This window comes from Pararge aegeria, chromosome 8 (assembly GCF_905163445.1).
Source record: "Pararge aegeria chromosome 8, ilParAegt1.1, whole genome shotgun sequence".
In the NCBI taxonomy this organism is placed as follows: Eukaryota; Metazoa; Arthropoda; class Insecta; order Lepidoptera; family Nymphalidae; genus Pararge; species Pararge aegeria.
The window spans coordinates 1,348,678-1,369,900 of record NC_053187.1 but is presented as its reverse complement, the minus strand read 5'-3'; the positions used below and the strand labels follow the sequence as shown (position 1 = coordinate 1,369,900).

At 36.4% G+C, this 21,223-nt stretch overlaps 1 protein-coding gene across 2 annotated transcripts in view; it reads left to right on the top strand.

Moving 5' to 3' along the window:
• Positions 1-17,946: 17,946 nt before the first annotated feature.
• LOC120626058 (protein vein) overlaps positions 17,947-21,223 on the top strand; it is a 115,813-nt gene continuing 112,536 nt past the window's right edge. For both annotated transcript variants that reach the window (XM_039893340.1, XM_039893339.1), the window contains exon 1: positions 17,947-18,361. In XM_039893340.1, coding sequence (XP_039749274.1) covers positions 17,947-18,361 — 415 coding nt within the window. The remainder of the gene's footprint in view (positions 18,362-21,223) is intronic.

Here is a 21,223-nt window from a genome sequence, read left to right as displayed (position 1 = left end):
GATTGGTGGACTCCACACACCTTTGAGAACATTATGAAGAACTCTCAGGCATGCAGGTTTCCTCACGATGTTTTCCTTCGCGTTAAAGCAACTTATATTTTAATTACTTAAAACGCATATAACCTTGAAAAGTTAGAGCTGGGAAAGTAACTTCACAAAAATTGCACATTTTTTTCAATAAATATAATTTTTAGGATACAATAGATCACATAGAATATTTGCGTGATACACACGTTTACATTGATGTCGTTATAATATCAATTAAAAGAGTCTGTGTACAGTTTTTTTCGTGATGTTTTTTTCACCGTTGAAGCAAGTGATATTTAAATTGCTTAAAACGCACAGAACTTGAAAAAGTAATAGGTACGCGCGTTCTGTTCGAACTCGGCCCCCCGAAAGTGAAGTCGAAGTCCTACCCACTGGGCTATCCCCGCATCTATTATTGGGGTCATTAAAAATCTATCATATTATTATTATCCATGAATAAAGACATGTCTATAGCGGGCTAACTTGTTAGGGGTATGGCAGCTGTGTATGAAAGTTATATATATTACTAGCTATTGCCCGCGACTTCGTCTGCGTCTGATTTTGTTTTTTGATGTGGCATTAAATTTTGTTGTAGGTCTAAAAACATTTAAAGTATTCGATATCGCTAAGCCTTAAATGAGGGGTTTGCTGCCGTCCGCTGAGGAGTTCTGTCCTCTATCTCAAACCACATTCATCAAATCTACACAAAGTTTAGGCACAATTAAACACATATTATAACCTCTATATAAATCCGTTATAATTTGTCGGAGTTATGGTGTAAAATCGTCAAACACTCATCCCCTCTCCCAAAGTAACCGAGCTTAATTTCGGGATAAAAATATCCTATATTACTTATAACACTTCCAAGAATATGTGTACAAAGTTTCATGAGGATCGGTTAAGTAGTTTTTGCGTGAAAGCGTAACAAACAAACTTACTTTCACATTTATAATATTAGTAGGGATAGGGATACGCTATATCGCTTGGCGGCAAGTCTTTGTCGTTAGGATAACTAGTATACCGAAGACACCCTCCTGACTAGACCAAAGGAAATTCAGAAATGAAAAAGTCGCTAACTACCCTCGTCGATGATCGTACCCGGAACCTTTCACTTATAAGATCGCAATGCTTACCACTGTGCTGAGGTGGACAAAGATAATTTGATACATCAGTGCTTGCGTTACGTTTTACGTTGCTCAGTGTCACGAAACACAAAGATATTCTCGTCGTAATTATTAATGTACGTTAACTGTACCATCAGTACTCACTCCATTCTCGATTGGAATAAATCTTACTTCAATGCTGGATAGAAAAAGGCGGTACTTTGTGGAATTCCATGATAAAATTGGCAAGCAAGCCCGAGCTATAATTTATGTGTGTTAAAAGTGCTTAGCTCGTAAGGAAATTATTGTTAGCACGTGTTTCATATTCATTTAAGTATTATATTAACGTGATTTTTTATCAATACATTCGTAGATGGAGATATAGATGGAATTTATACACAATCCAAATATTGTTGGTATATAAGATTAATCTAAACTTCTGTACTTTATACCTCTATAGTCACGTCATAACGCTCGTACTCGTACTACGATTCAATATATACCAGTAAATAGTCCGTGTCTACATTATTATTATCAATACCTACTTCACTCAATCAATCAATTTTTATTTTGCTTGTATATTGTACATGCAACATGTTTACATAAGGGTTAATTAATTTTTATAAGTGTCACATATCCTGCCAAGATTGGCGGGCAAGAAATGTTTTCGTTAATCATTAAATTAATTTTCCACATTAAATAACAAGCCACATTTAAATAAATCAATTACAAGAAAAAATACGAGAAAAAAATTAAAAAATAAGGAATAAGGATAGGAAATGAAAATAACAGATTAAATAAAAAAATTGATACTTAATAAATAAAATGAATTCATGAATGTCTCTAAATATAATAATTTTCCATTTAGGCAGTCATCGATATGATAATAAAGTCTACCCGAAAGTTAATCAAATAACACTGATTTTAAACGTGCAACGCATAAGTACAGCCATACAGTGTGCACTTTTACTGGTTACGGTGAGCTTTTGCATCGGAACATATAACTTAAGTTTATTCCTGTTATTCGGATTTCTTATGTTACTAAAGCTTTTAAAAAGATTTGCAGGCAAGTACGTAAAAATATACAGTGAACATGAAGCTTTATTTTAAAGGTTATACCCCGCGAAGATCTGTTCGGTGTGGAGTATAAAAATGGAAGAAATATGTATAGATAAGAATAAATCACCCTGTAAAGATTCTTCTGCCTTTCGCCCAGTAAAGATCAGATAATATTAATAATAATTAATATTATTTGATCTTTACCCTAATTCGCTATAACGTACTACCCTACTTACTGACCGCTGATTAGTTATGAATAATTCATTCAATCTGTAATAGGATTTATAAAAGTTTCAAATTAAAAACTTAAAAGTGTGTTTTATTCGAAGGCAAATTAACGCTTGTTTATCTCAACATATGCTTATTATATTAGTATCAATATTACTGCCTGTAGCCCAGCTGTGGGACTTTGTTTTTTGACTTTGGCGTATACCCGCCAAATAAAAAAAAACATTTACTTCAAGTAGGGTGACTTTCGAAACGTCAAAGTAGCAACGATTTAACCTCCAAATTTAGCCTTCATATGGTCTGCCCATCTCATGTGCAATCTTCCGCGTGCTCTGGTGCTCCCAACTCTTCCTCGGACAACTAGACGTTCGTTGGAGTAATTTTTTCTTCAATTTCGATTCTACTACCGAGTTATAAGGCAAACTGCACCATTTTGACTTGTACCAACTGACGGCCGACTGGCGCAGTCGGCAGCGACCCTGCTTTCTGAGTCCAAAGCCGTGGGTTCGATTCCCATATGTGATGAACATGGATGTTTCTCAGTGTCCGGGTGTTTATGTGTATATAATAAGTATTTATGTATATTATTCATAAAAATATTCATCAGTCATCTTAGTACCCATAACAGCTACGCTTACTTTGGGGCTAGATGGTGATGTTTGTATTGTCGTAGTATATTTATTTATTTTCATTGCTATTCTCATTGCCAGTGCCTAATTTCATTCCACTTGCATACGCCAATGAAATGAAAGGAGGCAAATGGTAGCGGAAGCGCCGACCGAGTTATATTTACTAGCAGGCGTGAAAGAGATTAACCAAACCCGACCTACCACTACCTACACCTACCGCGGTAAGTGCTATAGACTAGTCTACCTACTGTACTGAACTGAATTATGCTGATTAATGAATTGAGTTTGTAGTTTTTATTTTTAATAGATACCATTCAAAACTTTATTTATAAAAGAGGACAACGAAGAATAAGACTATCTTACGAGGGGTCCCTAACTATTGCATAAGATATACTTAACGCTTAGCAATATCTATATCCTTTTGTAAAATAAAGTAGGCAATCATATATATGTATCATTTAATTTGAGTAGGGCCTGTCCACACCGCGCGTTTCAACGCGCCGTTGACTCGCGTTTTAGAACCTGGCGTCGCCGAAACGCTTTTAAGATACAGAGTAGCTTGTTGTCATCTGCGTCGACACAAACGAGATGCTAATGCGCGTTTATGTTGACTCAAACGCGCGTCACTGCAGACCGACTGATCATCTTGTTACTGACGAGGTTCTGCTTAAAATTCAATATCTGGCATATTGAATTTTAAGCAGATCCTCGTTTTAGAATCGCATCTGTACCGCTACGCACACGCGTCTGTATCATGCATAGGTCTACAGGCTGCGTCTGACTTGCGTGAGTATCGCAACTGTACCACTACAAACGGGATCTGAGACTAGACGGCGGACTTTCAAACGTGAAAATCGTCATGTACACATGCCCTAAAAGTCCCTATTTTACTTTCAGTCCTTTCAACTATGTCTATGCCATTTTGTTTTGTTTCGAACATAAATTAGGGACGATATTTCTTTCGGCAATGTTCCTGCAGAAAACACGTGGGTATATTCAAATTCAAATTCAAAAATATTTTATTCATATAGACCTTATCACAGGCACTTATGAAGCGTTCATACATTTAACATGCAACACTAATGTTAATGATGGGCAGTCATCTAAAAATAGGAATGTGCAAGGCGTGTTCCAGGATATTTTATACATCGAGAAACAGTAAAACAGAAGTTCCGTGCGTGCAAAGTCGCGTTTAGCTGCTAGTCGATAATAATATCGATTATCGCGGTCCGAATAAACACCGTTGTCGGCGTCGCGCGGGAATTATGACAATTTTGACAATTACACGCTTAACGAGAACCGAGCGGCGACCGGGGTGGCCGGCGCGCCCGACCGGAGTATGCTCTGTGGGAAATTGCTTGTCTGTACACTCTATTTCTTTCACATTTACTCGTATATTATTAAACTATTTTATTTTTGTTACCTGGATGTTTTGCTTCTGTGGTTCCCATATAAATAATTATGTTTTTTTTCTTTTATTATCACCAACTGTCGCTGTATTGTTTTTATCTACAATTGATTGACACCAATTTGGTGCCTTTTAACAAAATATAAAAAATTAATGGTGCGTTTTAAAAAAACATGAGAGATGAGATGAGAATGTACCTTGCACAATAGGCACATTATACTAACACATAATTTCATGGCCGATTGGCGCAGTGGGCAGCGACGCGACCCCGCTTTCCGAGTCCAAGGCCGATGGTTCGATTACCACAACTGGAAAATGTTTGTGTTGTACATGATTTTTTTTCAGTATCCGAGTTTTTGTTTGTATATAATAAATATCTATGTATGTTATTAATTAAAATAGTTAACAGTTATCTTAGAAACATCATAAAAATATTCTAGAGTCATCTTAGTACCAATAACACAAGCTACGCTTACTTTGGGGCTAGGTGGTTTTGTCGTAGTTTATTTATTTAATATATTTTCTTTTTCATTTCCTTTTAAATTACATCTTCTCCGACTTGTTATTGTTTACTTTACCTAGCCGATTTAATATAAGTTAAGCTAACTTGGCATTACGTTTCACCTATGTGCTTGTGTTTTACTGTAATTAAGGAGTAAAAAGTAAAGTTTCTGTAATTCCAATAAAGCCCCATTTAAACTACATACTTTGATACAAACAAACAAACAACATTTGGCGCGGGACCCTTCGCGTGCTACTGTAACTGGCACTTAGCCGGTATATTTTTCATTTTAGTACTCTGTTTTATAATGTAGAGTGGCCTCCCAGTCATGTTTGCGGTACGCCGGACGCACTTTACATAATATTTAGTCATTTCGCATCACGTAATTATGCGTTGCGGAGACGCAATGAAGACATTACGGTGGGGTTTGGACAAAGCGAATATATATTATGTGCGTTGTATACCTACTCTAAAGGATCTCTTTTAACTTTTTTTAGCCCCCAACACAATTCAACGGAGCGTTATAGGTTTGACGTGTCTGTAAGTGTGTGTATGTGTGTGTTTGTGTGTGTGTATGTATGTGTTTGTGTGTCTGTCAGTAGCATATATGTTTATCATTTTTTAAAAATCGATTCAAGATGTCCGCTACTATAAATTGACGGATTACATATGTTTTTAAATGGCACGGCCGAGTGGCGCAGTGGGCAGCGACCCTGCTTTCTGAATCCACGGCCGTTGGTTCGATTCCCACAACTGGAAAATGTTGGTGTGATGAACATGAATGTTTTTCAGTGTCTGGGTGTTTATCTGTATATTATAAGTATTTATGTGTATTATATTCATAAAAAAAAATATTCATCAGCTATCTCAGTACCCATAACACAAGCTACGCTTACTTTGGGGCTAGATGGCGATGTGTGTATTGTCGTAGTATATTTATTATTTATTTATTTATTTATTATTTTAAATAGTTTATAATTAACGTCACTCACTAAGCATATTATTATTTATGGTTTTTTAATTTTGTTACTGTAGGAGTAATCTCGGTAGAATCTGCCTTTCGAACTGGTGGTGAAGGCAAGACGTTTCAAAATAGCCTATTAAAAAAGTTTGAATTGTGTGCCCAATCTGCTGAGTCTGATCATCTTAACCCATTTGTCCGATAGCTTGGCATATGCCCAGGGGCGTGCATTGAGTAGACTTTGTAATACTCTTACAATGCCTATCCTTAAGTTTTTTATAACTCGTACTGGAGATTTGCTTCATTTTATATCATGTGCATACCCTCTATGCACGCCACTGCATATGCCTCATCTCTCATAAGTCATAGAGACCCTCCACACTGCTCCAAAGTGGTCTGACGGGTTTAGACATTCAACATAATCTAAAACACCTGCCTCAGTATCCATAATCCATTAATATGAAAACGTATAAGAAGTAAACACAGAAGAAAAATAATTGTAAGGATTAACTAAATGTTTAGGTTTCTCCTAAAACAAAATTACATTATTTGTCCTAATCCAAAACACCTGTAGCAATAGATACCCTTTTAAAAGGTACCCTTAGAAGTGAAGTGAATAGGTACAATAAAACAATTAGTAATATTATTATGATGTGAACATCTGTTACACTGATAAGTAACGCGAATGAATCGTTATTAACTAAATGTTCAGATATTTATTTTACGTACTCATGTGGATATACGGAAAGAGTTAAATAATATAGACACGGAAAATTTTCTAGGCTGTATTTCCTTTAAACGTATAATGTCAAATTATAAATATCAGTTATCTAAGTACCTATAACACAGGCTACGCTTACTTGGGCTAGATGGCGATGTGTGTATTGTCGTAGTATATTTATATTTATTTATTTTTTATTTCTTAATCTACTGTGACCAATTTCTGTGTTCTAGATAATACGATGACGGCCGATTGGCGCAGTGGGCAGCGACCCTGCTTTCTGAGTACAAGGCCGTAGGTTCGATTCCCACAATTCAAATCGATGCAGCTAAATTTGTTTATGCTAAATAAGTTTCTTGTTTACGTTAATTCAAATTTTTATGTTTATAATTATGTATTGAAGTAATTCTAATTTTTATTTGTAAAATTATTGTCTATTGTCGTTTTCATTTATAAAGTAAGTTATATAACTACTGCAATCAGCACTGAAAAGCGCAGCGCAAACTGAAATTCAGCGCTGAGCATTGTTGCCAATGTATAGCATAATGCTGAGTTTCTGGCCAATTGCCATATTGTTATGTTACTTATTAATAAAGCATGGCAATAAAGTGATTAATTATTATATTATTAATAAAAATAATTCTCAAACTTATAATTGAATTTAATTAGGGATTGAATTTCGACCACTCAGCGACCACTAGTTAGTATTAATAGACAAATAATCAACCCAACAAACAGACGCTTTCACATTTGTATGAATACCACTACCATGGAGATGGTCAAAACTTATCTTAATCCAAAACACCTGTTGCAATCCTTACAAGCTTGTTAAGGTAAGGTGAAAACAATGCAATTAGTATTATCAGTGCGAACATCTGTTACACCGATTAGTAACACGTTGCTACGACTCCTTTTGCAAAGGCACCTATACAATCTTTTGTAACTTTTCTAATTTATCAGAGTGGTTTATGGGTTAGCTTTTCCAACTACGGATCACAAGGTCCTAGCTACGATTATCAAGTCGGGCAAATAATTTTGTTTATTTATAATAATAGTTAGTATGAAACCATAAAATAAAAAAAAACAATATTTAAATTTCATTTATATCAAGTAGGCCTAATATGAACACTTTTGAAACGTCAAGTTTGTTTGTTTATGGTGACTATACTACCGCTTCGGAAAGCATACTGGCGAGAAGAAGACGGCAAGAAACTCAGCAGTTGCTCTACTCCAACATGAACAATTTATATTTTGACAAAGTGAGGATCGCGTCCTACAAAGTTGCCGCCCTGTGTTCATTATCCTACGAGTAAGTCGTAGGTATTAAGCCTCTTGTGCCTGTAACTACAACGGCAAGAACCTCTTAGGACCGAAACATGGCGGAACTTATTGTCATTTGTAACAAATCATTCCAGTTCTGTCCTCTAATATATGAAAATAAAATATATATCGCAGTACATATATGATAATTTTATTTATGTCCATAAAAATATAACAAAATTTAAAAAGAAAATGGACTGTAACAATTTAAATATTAGAAGCAAAAATAAACTCGTTGTGCAGTTTACTAGGCTATATTAAAATGTAATAAATTATTCAACTCTGTAAAAAATGTCTCAAATGTTTTTAACAATTAATAAATAAATACTTTTATATAAACGTAAACCTTCTATTAGAAACTACCTAGCTGTAAAAACTAGATGACTCATCCAAAAAAAGAGTGATTTCATTCATACAAATCTTATTAATATGTAGCGGTGTGATAAAAGCTTCACCGTTCTATGATATACACCTGCCAGCGCAACCTTGACTTTCACTTCATAAATGCGCAGGGAAAAATAAGCTTTACTTATTTTTATATAGGAATAATTTTACCATATTCAAAAATTATTATAAATCAAAATACGTGTGGTTAAGAAGCCTCTGCTCAGGTGATACTCCGTACACAATACTACATACGATTTGACATTTTTTTCAAGGATTTTTACAGTAAAGTATGCAAATGTGTTAAACATTATTTATTTATGTATTGAGTTGATTGCTAAAGAAGGTTTTGGAACAAAGTTATTGTTAAGTAAATGTTAGTTATGATTGATTACTAAAACAATCTGCAATATAGAAAACAGCTTATTAAAAGGAATATTTCTGATAGGGGCAAAACTCCATTACTGCTAAACACACGTTAAAACAACAGTTCATCAAACAAGTATTGAAATGTATCAACCATATTTTAAAACAATCACAAATTATTCTTTAATAATAAATGTAGATAATTACCGTACCGGGAAATACAGGTTGTATTTCCCAGTACGGTTATTTTAATATTATGTGTAATATAATTACTTAAACGAATCTGTCAAATAGAAACAATATACAAACAACAGAGCATAGCCGCAAAACTTTTTATTAATGTAAAAACTATTTATGAACTGAAGGTGTAGTTATGAATGTAAACTACTTGAGATAAGTATTTAATACGAGCATTGTAAGTCAAACCAAAAACTGCTTGACTGATCGCCAGTGATATTTAGTAAATTCTTCTTTGCCGAGATGCTAATAACCTTTTTTTCTGGAATATCCGGCTAATGTAAAACTACTTTCGCCGACTAATTTTTGGCTAAATTAAAATTATGTGGCTTACCACCACCGCTTAAAGAACTGCTGTACTTTCGTCTCAGAATAATGTTCCTTATTTTTTCAATATTTCGAAATTTTTAAATAATACTATATAATACTATACTATATATGCCTATTTATGTGTGAAGCATTCAAATATTTAAGTATTAAACATTCAAACTATATTTTGCCACTTATTTATTTTATTCATCATCATCATCATATCAACCCATTATCGGCCAACAACAGGGCACGGGTCTCCCACAATAAGAAGGGGTCCTCCCTACGTCTTAACGTAGTTCAGCACGCTGGCCCAGTGCAGATTGGTGTACTCCACACACCTTTGAGAATTTTAAGGAGAACTCTCAGGCATGCAGGTTTTCCCGCTATGTTCCTGTTGTGTTTCCTTCACCTTTAAAGCAAGTGATATTTTAATTACTTGAAAAGCATTCAACTTAGAAAATTTAGAGGCCGAACTTCGCCCCCTGAAAGTGAAGTCTACGTGTTCCCACTGGGCTATCACCGCTTTATTTAATTACTAGCTGCTGCCCGCGACTTCGTCTGCGTTTGATTTTGTTTTTTAATGTGGCATTAAAGTTTGTTGTAGATAAAAAAAAATTAAAGTATTCAGTATCGCTCAGCCTTAAATGAGGTTTGCTGCTGTCTGCTGAGGAGTTCTGTCCTCTATCTCCAACCACAGTTTGGGCAAAATAAACACATATTAAGACCTCTATAGTACAAAAATAATTATTTAAATCGGTTATAATTTATCGGAGTTATGGTGTAAAATCGTCAAACACTCATCCCCTCTCCCAAAGAAACCGAGCTTAATGTTGGGATAAAAAGTATCCTCTTTTACTTCTAACACTTCCAAGAATAGGTGTACAAAGTTTCATGAGGATCGGTTAAGTAGTTTTTGCATGAAAGCGTAACAAACAAACTTACATTCACATTTATAATATTAGTAGGGATTAATAAGAACAGCCAGAGGGCAATTACACTAGCCATGAGGGCTATGAGTTGAATCTTACTGCCATACCCATAACAGGCTAGCCGGTTACCATCTAGGACTGCATCAGCACTTGCCAGCAGCTTGCAGCAGGTGAGATTGCAGTCAAGGTCAACTAAAAGTGGAATTTTAAAAGTTACTAAAACTATTCAGTCAAATCATAAATACAATTGCGGACGGAGTATAACTAGTCTGAGAGTAGGTCGACTTTTTTTGGGTTGAAAAAAAGCTCGGTCATTCATAGAGCACGGTGCGTGGAAGGTATCGGTATGAATGGGCCTACCTGGGATAAGTAGCGTATTTAGGGGTGTTGGCGTAAGGCTCCGTTTCCGTTTACGTTTTTGTTTGTTGTTTTTTTTATACGCCGTCCGGATGTGAGGCAAATTGGCGTTGACCGTTAGGTGTAACACTCATTAGAGTACCGTAGGATGGTTCACTTTTTGTTATTCCTTTGGTGGAGTTATTAGTTTATTTATAGACAAAAATATTTCCGTGTTTTTTAAATCTACTACCATGTGACACCACCCTCGTTGGCCTAATTTTTACGCTGTGTAGGATGAGGATGATAATTTTGACAGCTCACAGTAGGGTTGTGGTTTTGTACAGTTATAGTTATGTATCTTTAGTTAACCTTTTCGGTTATTCTTTTCATAGAACTTGGAATCCATAGATGCATGGCAATGCTGTATGTTCGGATTATAATTTATGATACAAAACATTTGATATTTCATTTTAGAATAGATTATTTGCATCTTTTAAAATGTTAAATGTAAATTATTACTTATCTATGTAATTGAGTATTATGTAAGTTTATAATAACATAAATATATATCATATATATCTATTATAGTATATATAAATTTATATCGGTATTTGTGTAGTTAATATGTAAATGTAGTATGTATGTTCATGTAAGTTTATATAATTTTTTTGTAACATACTTTATGCACCATCCACTTTCCACTTTTTTTATCGGCTTCGTACGCTCAGGTTGCCTTTAAAAGATCACTTTTAGTGATAAGGCCGCCTTTGCACCCTAGCACTATTACTTTTTTCCTATTGTGTTGTGTTGCAATAAAGTTTTTCTATTCTATTCTATTCTATTGTTGATTTTGGAAAAGTGCAACTTCAGAGTTTTGTTGCTGGCTTCTTCTCGTTAGAATCTGCCTTCCGAACCAGGTAGAGTCTTCGGTAGGTGGGTAGGTAGTTGCAGTAGACTCTACCAAGTGTACAAGTTACTTGGTAGAGTCACTAGAAACATACAGACTTGGCGTTTGAAAAGTGCTTATATTAGTCTACTTGAAATAAATGAACTTTGAATATGAATTTTACGTGCTAGACGACGACTAATCTTTATCTTGTGACAGACGAGAGCGGAGCGGCCTGCTTCCAAGCTTTGCCGTTAAGAAGTTCATCAATCGAGTAGTAACCACGATTAATGAAATAGGTTTTAATACATTGTTTTAACTTACATACGTGTAGATCTAAAATTAACTTCGTTATTATGTAATAAAAGAATATGTGTGTTAAAAGCTTGCCACCTGAGAAAATAGAATAGCTTTTGGCTCGAGAAAGCAAACAAAGTAACGGGCATTAGCTAGCAACTAATTCTGTATAGGTAGGAATAAAAATTTGTCGCAAAGCAACAGCAATAGAAAGAATTAAACTAAAAAAAACTGTAAATGTGTACGGAACCATTTTGCTGTTAAACAGTTTCGAGATGACGCAGGGGTACTGTGGGAACCACTTGTAAAGTACCTTTCCACCAGTGGACATTAAGAAGACAGGTAAGTATTTTAAGTAAAATACTTTTATTTTCAAACACCTTTCTTTTGCAAAGGTTTGTTTAAAATTCAAAATTCAGGTATTTCGAGTAGGTGGTAGTCACTACTTTTGAAACGTCTTGTGTCTGTTTGTACTACCACCTTACTCTACCACACCGACGAGAAAGTCAATAGTTCATCTTTTCGAACTTCAACATTTACAATCATTTTTCTATCTTGCGGGAGATGAGAGCGAAGCTGGCTGCTTCCAATCTTATCATTGCGGACGGCCGACAGGCAAAGTGGGCAGCGAGCCTACTTTCTAAATCCATGGCCGTGGGTTCGATTCCCACAACACAACATGATTGTTTCTCAGTGTTTATCTGTATATTATAAGTATTTATGTATATTATTCAAAAAAATATTAATGACACAACTCAGTACCCATAACACAAGATACGCTTACTTTGGGGTTAGATAGCGATATGTGTATTGTCGTAGTATATTTATTAAAAAAATAATTAAATAGGGACTATAACCTCGCTGATGTGTGTATGTTAAATGTGTTATCACACATTATAAGCATGTTGTAAACCAATCTCTTAAATAGTTTGCGTACTTAGATTAAAAATAGCGAAGCTTTAGACCCAATTCTGAAGTCCACCCAGACGAAGTCGCGGGCAGAAGCTAGTAGCATATTAAATGTTATCATCGGTTGCACCAAAAACCAAAAACTTTTTTCTTGAGAGTGGATCAAAAATATTAGTACAGGACTAAAAAACACAACATTCGATAGATTGTCAAAGTTAAATCTCGTCGGCTACGCGTCTACGCGCTACACCCCGTAGCGAGCTACGCATATAAGTACTTGGATGAAAACCTTCGCTACGATGCAGAGATTGCACTATTCATATCGATATATTATGTAGTATTCACACCGACATAATATGGCTATTTCCCCATAAGCTTCTAACATCTCTTCATTCCAACAATAGATTGAACTCCAAAATCAATCAGTTAACTATATGTTTTAGATTCATAGGATTATGGCCAGGAAGGCAAGTAGATCACGACCCTGGATACGATCAAGGGACTTTTACTGCGGTAAAATAAACTTTTCCCGCGAGATTTGAAACCAAAATCGGGAAAAATGTACACAAAGACGCGGGCAACACCAACTAAATAAGTAAATGCGTCATTTTTAGTATAGATAATAGAGCATTTTTCACCTGGACTTATCAATGGCTGTCAATGTAAAACCTTTCTATGACATACATTTTTTTTCTATTTAGCTGACATTTTCTTTTCCATATACCCGATATATCTATCTTAACTTTATGTATTTACTAAAGTTCAAGGTTTTCCTTCGTTTTTCCGAAGAAAATTATCTTTGTCTGAATAGCACACAGACAAATACGCATGAGATTTCCATCGTTGCAATAGGTTAAGTGCCGAGTTCTGATTGAATAAAACGAAAAAACACGAAATCTCCTCCGAATTTTGTTTTCAGCCTAGTTGTCTCTTGTTAAATATTATATAAAAGTACTCAAAATTCTTTCAATTTTAAATTCTAAATTCATTTATTTCAAGTAGGCCTAGTTTATATAAACTTTTGAAACGTCAAGTCAGTCTGTTTGTAGTGACTCAACCACCGGTTCGGAAGGCAGATTCAACTGAGAAGAGCCGGCAAGAAACTCAACAGATTGCTCTTTTCCAACATCAATTTATAGTTTAACAATCTTTTGTACAACATCACTTCACTTGTCACTTGTTCTAATAATCACACGTCAGGCAAACTTTTTGAGCACTGTATCTTGACGCAGATGTGACTAAGGCACTAATAGTCCAAGTGCGAGTGGAACTCGAAAACAGAAAGTTCCGTACCACCACTCAATACAGATTCTAAAAACAAAACTATAGCAACATCAAGGTAACAGTCGTGAAATGGTGACGTAAATTGTTATTGTTATTTAAAATAGTTACAGTTACAGGTATATTTACTTATTTGTTAGTTTAAAAGTAAATAAAATATCTGTAATCGTATTGGCCCTGAACGGTTACCCCGAGCCTCATTTAGGGGGTCCGAGGAAGACTCTAGAGGCAATGTAAACGGAGCGTTTGTCGGCGCCCAACGAGGTGGACAGACGACATCAAACGAGTCGCTGGGGGCAGCTAGAAACAAGCGGCCCAGGACCGTGGATTTTGGAACTCCCTACAAAAGACCTATGTCCAGCTGTCGACTTCCATCGGTTGAAATGATGATGATAATATATATAGCATAACGTTGGAACAAACTTATATCGAATTATATAATAATTATAACTTATATATGCAAAATATGAATATGAATATGTGTTTGAAAAAGTGTAAGCGAAAAATTTACGGGTTTTAATGATTTTTTTACCAATAGATGGAGTGGCTGAATGTGGCGTGATACTAGCCCTTACTTATGATTTTATCCGAAAACTTTAGTAATGAATCTCTTACTCGTACGAAAAACGTACTTACACATCGCGTCACAAATACCACAAAGCTTGTTGAAAATAATATTTGTACGAATAATTTGTGAAAAATATCATTATTTACTGACAACGATATTACGTCCGACTTGTTGGACGTAAGACTGTATTATATAATATATATAATAAAAACAAATAAAGCTAATATGCCAAGGTACATTTTGGTTTCAGTTTTCTTTTTGTATAATTGGTCACAGAAGGTCTAGGAGAAAACTTTAATATTTTGATAAAATAACAGATACCGCACCTACGGCCACCTACTACGGCGGAAACTATGTAGTATACTAATTGTTGGCCGTGAACTATGGGTATATTTGGTAATTATACTATATATGTGCATGTCTAATGTCTATGTGTCGTATATCTGTATTCTATTCGTATCAGTTATATCTGTAAGTTCCCACTCAGCACTTTTTTGTCACATTCGAGGGTTTCTGGAAGAAATTTCTTTAGATATCATTGACCCTTGTGCACGTAATGTACTTTTCATGTTAATTTTGATTTTTGGTACTAAATAAATAAATATAGATATGACAAATCGCGGTACCTGCTCTTGGCATATTCCCAGCCTGCCTTCTTGACGCCCTATAAGGTCAATTATCACCTTCCTTGTCCCCAATTCAGGACGCATAGACATTACGGTTCTTAACGGCAATATTTTAATACCGAACCCGAAAAAAAAAAAACAAGAGGCCTACTTAAATTTACAGGCTGAAAGGAAATTTTTAAAACGATTATTTCTGGATCTATTGAAGCACGGCACTTTATCTCCCTCCAAAAATAGAATGTTAGTTGCAGAAATAGATCTTCCTAGAACTGCGCAAGCGGACCTGGTGCTCGTCGCATTACTCATATATTATTACCTAAATCGATGTTAGCTTAGTGGTGAAGACTTTTGTCTTACTTTTGGAGGGAACGCGTTCGATCCCAAACACGCACTTCTACTATATTAATGAAAGCTTCATATTAACTGGAAGGTATCACTAATATAATATAGAAAAGAACCAATGGAAATCTATAATCAATAGATTTATATGTCAATAGAGATATATAGATTTGTTTTTTGACTGTGAAAATGAAAAACAAAGAAGTGAAGAAAAAGTGAGCAATAAAAATGAATGAAATGGGAAGAAGAAGGACATAGAATGAATAATTAAACACAACTGATAACACAAACAGTATTGTACGCTACTATTAAGAAAAGTGTTATTATTAGAGGATTTATTCTTCACGTAGGAGCACTGTTTTTTTTTTTTTTGGGAACGCATTCGATCCCAAACACGCACCTCTAAATTTTGTGAGTGTTTTAAGCAATTGAATATTACTGGCTTTAACCGTGAAGGAAAATATCTTAAAGAAACCTGCATGTCTGTGTTCTCCATAATTCTCAAAGGCATAAGTAAAGTCCACCAATCAATATGCAGTCAGCACGGTGTTTTATGGCCTAAAACCTTCTTCTTCTACTAGGAGACCTGTGCCCTTTAGTGGGGTAAGAACTGTTGATTCTAAAGAGTTATCAAAATTAAGCTTAACTTGCTTACTTGCATAATTGTTAACAATTATTATTGTAAAGTCAACATCTCCTGAGGATGCTCCGGTTTCGGAGCGAAAAGTGCGTAGAGTGTACATTGCCGAGCATTTGTTTGGTGTGGAGAATAAGGATTGAAGTAATTATAAATTACGCCATACAGATTCTACCGCTCTTCGCGGAGTATAGCAAGTTAAGCTTAATTTTCATAATATATTATGGATTCTGAAGAGAATATTTGGACATTTAAATATAGTCACGTTCAAACATATGCTAACTGAGAAAAAGAGATGCAAATAACATTTAGGTCCTTTCTACCAAGCACTAGAAAATTATGGAACCACCATCCAACCAATTTGACGGCCGTGCTGCCGCTTTTTGAGACGTACTCGGCAAGTGAGAAGCTGCCAACGTATCAACGCAGGTCGCATCCCACACCAGCGCTCGCCCCATCGACCACGGTACTATAGTCATACCGTCTGGTCTCTTGCCATCATCCCTGAACAAACCGGGAGGTTCCAATATATCTTGAAATATATGAAATTTTTAAATATTTCTTGTTCTCTGAAATATATCTTGTGGAATACTTATAGAGAGGCCACTTGCGATATAGAGAAAGACTGCCAGTAGACATTTGACGACCCGCTTGGTACAATGATCAGCGCTGATAGTCTAGAAGTGGGATGTCTCAGGTTTGATGCTCGGCAGAGGAAATTTATGATTTCTGAATTTTTTGTGTTCTGGTCTTCTGGGAGGCTTCGGCCGGCTAGCTTTAACCCTGCTGCTCATATCCTCATAAACCTCTTCATCATCATCATCATCATAATAATCATCATCACCCCATTTATTCCCTCAAACGCAAAACCGGTCTCTCGTAGGTAAGGGGGATAACCGCTTTGACAGCTTAGCCAACAATGCGCAACAATTCTTAGCACGATCCCGGAATCGAACTATCGGCCTTATAATATGTAATTCTAAAAGCGTAACCCTAAAGCCCAGATAGGTAATAATTTCACAATATTACTGAAAAATTAATACATTCATTTATCTCTTAATACCTGCTTACCGACATCAAAGCTAACGAAATATCATTCAAAGAGCAAAATAAACAAATCTGTCTTGAATCATTCACAGAGTTACTCACTCACTTTCAAAATAAATTGTGAAGCGAGGTGATGCTATCTATGAGCCTAATGATGTGTAGCTGCTTTATACCTATTGTTGACCACACACTTTTGGTATTGGTATTGTTGCAAATACCTTTGTTAGAGTAATAAGACATCGCAGGCTTGTCGCTTACTAATATTATTATCATAGATTCGAAGGAGCAGCTAATTAAATTAATAGAATCACAAATAAAATAATGAGTTGTCACAGGACAGCTGTGAAAATAAAGAAATATATTGTGTAAAAACTCAATTTTTTAATATACTTTATTTAAACATTTTTAAGCTTTCTCGGAAAGAAAGCTCGATATAACGTCCAATGTTCGTCGCTACGCCACCAGCTGGTCTATCCCGCTTCATAAGTCTATGAACTCAGCAGTTGTATTGCTGCGCGTACGCAGAGCCACCCCAACACGCCCGAGCCGGCTGCGCGGGCGCGGGCCGGCGCAGGCGCTAACCCGACGCTAATTGCAATCGAAAGCTGCGAATTAATCATCGTGCGGGCAAATCGGCGGCGGCGCGTGCCTCGGCGCAGCGACGGCGGCGGGCGCTGCGGACGGCGTGTTGACTATTTCGGTGTAGGCGGGGCGCGGGCCGTGCGGCGGAGGGTGGCGGAGGGTCGGCGGCGGCGGCCGGCCAGTCGCGCGCCGGCTGCCGACGTGCGAGGGTCGCACGAGTGAGCGACGCGCGAGCGCTGCGATGGCGCGATGAAGACGTGCGGGCGCGCGGCGTTTTGCTGGGCCCTGCTGTGCCTCGCTGGCAGCCTGGCGGCGCCGCGCCGCCTCTACTGCGAGCGGGCGGACGTGGCCTGGCGCGCCTACAGAGCCCCCGCCGCCTTCGAGGCGCGCGTGCAGTCGCTGGCCCGGGACGCAGCCACCGTGCGGGTGCGACGCGTGCTGCGGCGCCAGGCCCGCTGGCCGCGCGAGGGTGCCGTTCTACGACTCAAGCTGCCCGAACAGCCGCAGGACTGCGCCGGCCGCTTCGAAGTGCCGCTGCAGAACCGAAAGAACTATATCGTGTTCGCGGAGAGGCAGGGCCACGCCGCCGTGGCGCTGGGCCCACCGCTCCGCAGGACTGCCAAGTTGATCCGGAGGATCCGCGCGGTCTACCGGCCCGGCTACAGTGAGTGCTTTGTGTTTTATAAGTGCATGGAAGTTGAGCTCCTTGCTCCTCCTCTAAACCTCAGGGTCCACAAGGTTCGACCGCACATCGACTTCTGTGCTGTTGCATGCTTAGCCTAAGAATTACTATATCTGGAGAATTGCATACACCCAAAACAGTCAAATTTTAAGAGGAGCGATCATTTAAAGAAACTGACGATCGTAGGCAACGGTAATGTGGTAACCATAACTCGTCATATTCACAGGATATTAATTTAATAGACACAGAAGACTTCAACGACGCTAAAATTATAACCGCACTCGGACTTCGGAATTACGGCCGAGCAGACTGCACAATGCGAAACATATCATTATGGTTAAAGATACCAATAAATTTAACTGCTAACAAATATGCTATGGCAGGTGTATCGTACGAACAAGTAGCCATTAGGAATCCATTTTAGGTGCAGTGTAAATAGTCGAGCGTGGCTACTGTAGCAAAACATAGCCACTAAATGCACACTTACCTCGATCTCATTTATGCACCCTTCATAAACGGTCAGATGCATAAGGAAAAGTGCTGTAATTCGTTTTAACTAAGATCATTTTACTATCGAGAGTAGAGTAAATAATTTTTCCTCACACTGCATACAGTTAACAGGTCACATCTATAACTTTCCTTTAAAATATAGTAATTTCGCAAAAGTCAACCCTCATCATTCTGTTTTAATATAACTAAGTAAACAACCAGTAAGTTTCAAGATAGTTATGTATCAAAATTCTACAATTGAGTTTAACCTAGTACATATATGAATTAAATGTAAGATGTAAAATGTAAGATAGAAGAACATTTGAATGAAGTTTTGAACTGCGAGCTGCACTTTTCCTCAAACAGAATGTATTGCAAAAAAAAAAGCTGAGAATGCAACGAACATTCTCACAAAGAAAAATGTACCGTAAGGACGCACGTTTCAAAGAAATTAATTGAGAAGAGATATCAAGAATAAATTAAGAAAATTACTCGAGCCCAAATTGTTAAGTAAGCAAAAAATTGAGCGGTAGAGATAATAACGGCAACGTGTATTTAACCACTGGTAAAATTTTAATTATCAACATAGTTAACCTTTTTAAGTCTAAATGCATTTACGGTACTGGAATAGATAAAAGTTATTCTTTTACTGTTGAAAACATACTATTTGTAATAAAAACGTGTAGAAAATAAATAAAAATATCGAGAACGAACCAAATAATTTCGACGATAAACGCTCAACTGTAGAAAGTTAAGAAGCTCCGGAAATATCGGAACAAGTGTCAAAAAACTGATAGCAGGGTTCACGTAAGAGAACGTCATGCTACATTTGACAGACGGGCACCGACAGGTATGAACTGGAGCGTGTCATGACGTCATCGACTGCCAACTGATCCGAACGCCTCCGCGATCCGCGAATCCAATGCGATAGATGCAATCTAGATTAGTTAAGAATATTAAATCCGTAATCGTTCAGGGCCTTTATCGGTTTCACTAAAGGTTAAGCTTTTAATCGGGTAATACAAATGAGCTCAATTTTAAATGTTTAGATTAGATGCCCAATTAAAATATATTGAAATTTAAGGATAATATTATGAAATCATACATTTTATTTATTTAAACACTTTTGGCTGAGTCACCAAATTCTGTTAAAAATTTAGTTTTTATATTTGATTTTATTAGTCATATTTAAAATTATTATTCTACATCATAACCGTATATTTTTTTCTTGCGAATTGATTTTCAAAGATTGTTAGTTTCGCAACTATTTGTGTAGTGTGTATTATTAAATATTGCTTTTTAATTGAACAAGTCAAATTTGTCATTCAGACTTACAGTTACAAGTACGTTAAGATTTAAATGAAAGAGAAATTAGGTCCAAATGTTCAATTCTCCTTACTCCTTAGATTTTATCTTCCCAAGAATCTTCCTTGCTGACTAAGTACTACTAACTTTATAGGGATAAAGTTATAATATATCAGACGAATGAATATTAAATATATGCCCTCATTATTATCCCCAGTGTTTAGCTTTATTCTCTTAACCTGTTAAAGTTCTTTAAAGTTTTAATTGCTCATAAGCAAACCATTTTCAGTAGTAGAGTGGCGCTTGCCGCAATGTTTACGCTTGCCGTTCGGTTGTTCAAAATGTTTATCTATCTGGATGCTATCCATCGTTTTTCCTTTGTTAATGTTCCACTCATTATTGGCTTGTAAATCTGCTTCGGTTTGATCTACTTGTTAGTATTTTTTTTTAACTTATGCTCATCGCCATTGTTAATTGTTTAGTCGTTTATACTTTTTATAATATTTGCAAAAATACCGAACTGGTGAGCTTGATGACGTTTAAAATTCAAACATATTTTTATTTTTAATTTGTCTAGAGAACTAACTTTTTGCCTTTGGTACAAGTTATTATCTTCAACGTTAGTTAACTATTTTTCACCTAGACACCTGAAAGAACTCGTAGCGTCTTATTTCCATAATATGATTTAAACCTATACTGTGCGTTCAAATAACTGTGAGTTTCGAAGTAATAAAACAAGTCCTCCCTCCAAGATTTAATTTGTATATGTTTCTGGTATTTTTTCTACGTGTGTTTACAATCTTCGAATTTTAAGCATTGTTGTCTGTCGAATACTTAATAATAGATCGTCTGTCGTCGAGTGACATTTAATTCGGCAGTCAAGAAACTCATGTACAAGTATAGTTTATGGATAAGTCATCAAATGGCTTGACATAGATTATAAAATAACAATGCTGTTAATATTATAATTTGGTTTGGTTTTAAGACTTCTTACAAAATTACTTAGTAACATGGATAAAACTATAAACAGGCACTGACTAATCATTTAGT